The following is a 3939-nucleotide window of genomic DNA, read 5'->3' on the forward strand; positions in this document are numbered from 1 at the left end:
ATATATATATATATATATATATATATATATATATATAAAGATATATATATGTGTGTGTGTGTGTGTGTGTGTGTTACTAATGGCCTAAATATTATTGTCGATTATCCAAGATTTTTCTCAATCGCAGAATATTTTTATTGCAGGTTTGTTAACAGTATGCTTTACTACGGAGTAACATTAAATTCTGTTGACATGTCCGGAAATCGTTATGTAAACTATTTGATGATGGCAGTAGTAGAGATTCCAGCCAGCATTATTGGATACCTAACGTTTCGCTGGTTTGGTCATCGTAAGCCGATCGTTTTCTTTATGGTATTTGGAGGAATTAACTGTATTGTCTCAAACTTTGTGCCAAAAGGTAATATTTGATTACATCACTTATTAATATTTTTTAAATATTGCACATATTAAGCAATATCATGCAGTTATATTATGCTATAATTTTCTGGACGGTGACGACTTTTAAACGCTAAAGAATTAAAAGTACTCACGTATGTCTTATATATCTTATATTTGTGAATGGCGCGTGTGTATGTGTGTCACCCCCAAAATATGTTAATATCAGTTTGATATTACCAGTATTCACCGTTCTTTAACCCTCAGTGCACGCGACACGCATACGTAACGTAGAATTCTCATACCAGGCTTACGCTACCTACACGATAATAAGCCTTGAAAATTTGGTTAATGTTGACTTAAGAATCTCGTCATTTTTAATAGCTCAGTAATCCAGTCGCTAGTTATGTGAAGCAAATTGTCTTCCATTACATCATCTGACCTCATTATTTTGAAACAGTAACTCAACGAACGAAATTGTCAAGGGGAGTTACAAAGATGAATGTTCGTTACCCTCACTCGGGAAAGTTTACAAAACACCGACTCGACTCGCTACAGACAAGTTCGGCATACGATCCTAAGTATTGTGGACGTAAAAACCGGAATAAACAACCGTAAAATAAAAATTGTCCAACATTCTTATAGTTACACTTATTCACTGCCCTCGACCTGTAAAATATTTGATGCACATCGGAAGTACAAAAAAAATGGAGCTGGCTACGGGATTTGAACCCAGAACGAAAATAAAAAGCCTCAAAACCTAACAAATATCGCAACGCATTTCGTCCTACGTTTTAGTCAGTTTTCTGCCTTGTGTAAATCACCTGCATGCAGGACAACCACCCAACCAGATACTTTAATGTCATCAGATTATACAATTTCAGATCGTCATCCTCGGGAAACAACTGCAATAATATTGTTTTCAAATTTTGGCACATGGCCAGCAACCTCGGGACAGGGGTTAAGTCGATTACATCGACTGGTACTTACTTTATTGACCTCGGAAAGATGAGAGGCAGAGTCCACCTCAGTGGAATTTAAAGTTAGAACGTAAAGACGGACGGACGGAATGCCGCCAAACATTTTGTCCGGTGTGCTAATGATTCTTCCAGTTCGCCATCTTCAAACTGACATAATTTTGCCGAAATAATTCTCCTAAAACTATGAGTACTCTTGAGTTTTTGAGTTATTTGCTTGATCCTGTCAAACATTGTTTTCCTTTGATAAAGTCCTAAATATATTAGTTAATTTCTCACATAATAATGATGACGGCTGTGTTTCTATGGGCTTAAAGATCATTGACAGTAACCCAACTCCACAAAAATTCATTAATTCGGTTGATTGTTGAATACTTATTCACTGACTGGAATGAACTCACTATTCTCTTAGGTCCTGCAGAATTCAAGAGCCCTAATCCTCTTCTATCTAATTCTGTTCTTCCGACCAATGAACATATTATAATTACAATAATTAAATATTTTTTTCTCACTGTACTAAAATATATTTTCAGCTAACCTTTGGTTTCCTCTGATATTAGCTGTTCTCGGGAAGCTGGGTGTGACAGCATCATTTTTCGGTATTTATTTAACCTCAACAGAACTATTTCCAACAGCTGTACGGTACGTGCAATGTTTTACCATTTGAACAAGAATTTCGCACTAATTACAATGTGCTTTAATTGGAATGATTCTGATATAAAATAAATTGGGCCCACTGTATGCTTAATCCAGAAAGGTCAACGTTCTCCAGTTCGATAAAAGGAAATTATCCACATGTTTGCTGAAAGTCTTTTTCTAGAATTTAGTAGTTCGGTGGGGTTCTTGGATTGAAAAAAGAAAAGGATAGAGTTCTTTCGGTTATAAAAAAGGTCTGTATAGCCTAAAGAGATAGTGGGTAGTAAGTGAAATAGAGTAGGGAGAGAAGATTGCGGAGGGCAACGTTACATCTAATACATGGAAAAGGAATGACGGTGCAAGAAAGAAAATAGAGATAAATTAAACATAGATAAAACAATAGGCTTCAATTAATTTTCTATTTGGTGATTACTGATTGTAACCTTACCCAAAATGTCAAAACGTTTCCGTCAATATAGATGGAAATCTGTTACAGTGGAAAACACATTATCATTCACTACATCTCTCTATCAAGTTGTCTCTCTCAATCTCTCTCTTCCTTATTTATTTCATCTTGTTTTGTTTAACGATATAATCAAATCCACATATCTATAAAGAAATCGACAGGAACAACCATTTACAGTGGAGTTGCCGTGAAATGTTAAAACCCCAGCGTTTCGGATAGAGTACTTCTTCAGGGGAAACATCTTTTATGTGTTAAAAGTATTAGATTTTCCCATCCCCAGAGCAACTTCATTGTACACTTTCCGTCGATTTCTCTAAATACTACAAGTCTTGCTGATGCCGATCATCATCAGTCTACTTGGATTCTCTTTTTTCTAAACTTGTCAATGTTTATATAAAATGTGTTCTGTTTTCTTTTCTATTCCAGCAACAGTGGCATGGGAACTGCTTCATCGTTTGCTCGAGTTGGTGGCATTCTTGCACCAATAATTCTTGGACTTTCCATATATGGCTCTTGGATACCTCTCAGTGTCTATGGGGTCTTCGGAATTGTTGCTGGATTGCTGACCCTTTTGCTTCCCGAAATGAAAGATGCTTGTTTACTTCAAACATTGGAAGACCTGCATGATTTGTAAATTTATCATTGAAAACTCCTTTCGAGTAATTTCATGGAAACAAGAATGAAATATATAAACGTCTAATATGACCAGTATACTGCATTATTTTAAATATTTATTATTTGTTATACTTACAGCAAATTATAACATTTGTAAAAGTCCCAGGTGTACACACACACACACACACACACACACACACACACACACACACACACACACACACACACACACACACACACACACACACACACACACACACACACACACACATAATAAATCTTGCGTTGGATATACGGTATTGTTCCTGTGGTCTTCCACCCTTATGTATCCATTCTTACTATAATTTGAATTCTAGCTGATGCTGAGCACTTCAACTCTAGCCCGTTTTTATGTATTGTTATATTAACAATATCTAATTATACAAAGAATTATAGCTTATATATATATATACACATACACACGTGAGTTAAGTTAGAGGTTATAGCAATCGTCTAAGCGATATTTCTATCCAATGAATTAACTGGTGTCTTACCCATATGTGATTATGAGTATTAATATTAATGCTCATAAATGATAGATAAGGAATGAATAAACCGAAGTTTATATTTAAGGAAAACAAAAAAAGAAAATGGAGATATAATTGAGAATTGATAAAGACCAATTATTATTTATTGATTATAAAATGACAAAATCTCATCTGACAGTTGTTTCTGTTGGCGCTATTCATTCAAGGCATTGTCAGACTTAATAACTACAATAATAATTATTATAATAATTAATTGTAAATAAGTAATTATAACAACTTAAATAATGGAACATCATCAGAGCAGAAAAGTAAAATTGTCAATTTTATCTCCATTTGCTTTTTTTCCTTATATATATATATATATATATATATATATATATAT

The 3939-nt window shown here is 34.3% G+C and overlaps 1 protein-coding gene across 3 annotated transcripts in view; it reads left to right on the forward strand.

The window, feature by feature from the left end:
- The window catches only part of LOC106880858 (organic cation transporter protein), a 10780-nt gene extending 7644 nt beyond the window's left edge, over positions 1-3136 (forward strand). For 2 of the 3 annotated variants that reach the window (XM_014931004.2, XM_052972539.1), the window contains exons 7-9: positions 144-358; positions 1847-1955; positions 2842-3136. In XM_014931004.2, the coding sequence (XP_014786490.1) occupies positions 144-358; positions 1847-1955; positions 2842-3049 (532 nt within the window). In that variant the 3' untranslated portion in view covers positions 3050-3136. The remainder of the gene's footprint in view (positions 1-143; positions 359-1846; positions 1956-2841) is intronic. The other variant, XM_052972540.1, reaches the window with a different exon arrangement.
- Positions 3137-3939: the final 803 nt, after the last annotated feature.

The sequence above is a fragment of the Octopus bimaculoides genome, chromosome 13 (genome assembly GCF_001194135.2).
Source record: "Octopus bimaculoides isolate UCB-OBI-ISO-001 chromosome 13, ASM119413v2, whole genome shotgun sequence".
Taxonomy (NCBI): Eukaryota; Metazoa; Mollusca; class Cephalopoda; order Octopoda; family Octopodidae; genus Octopus; species Octopus bimaculoides.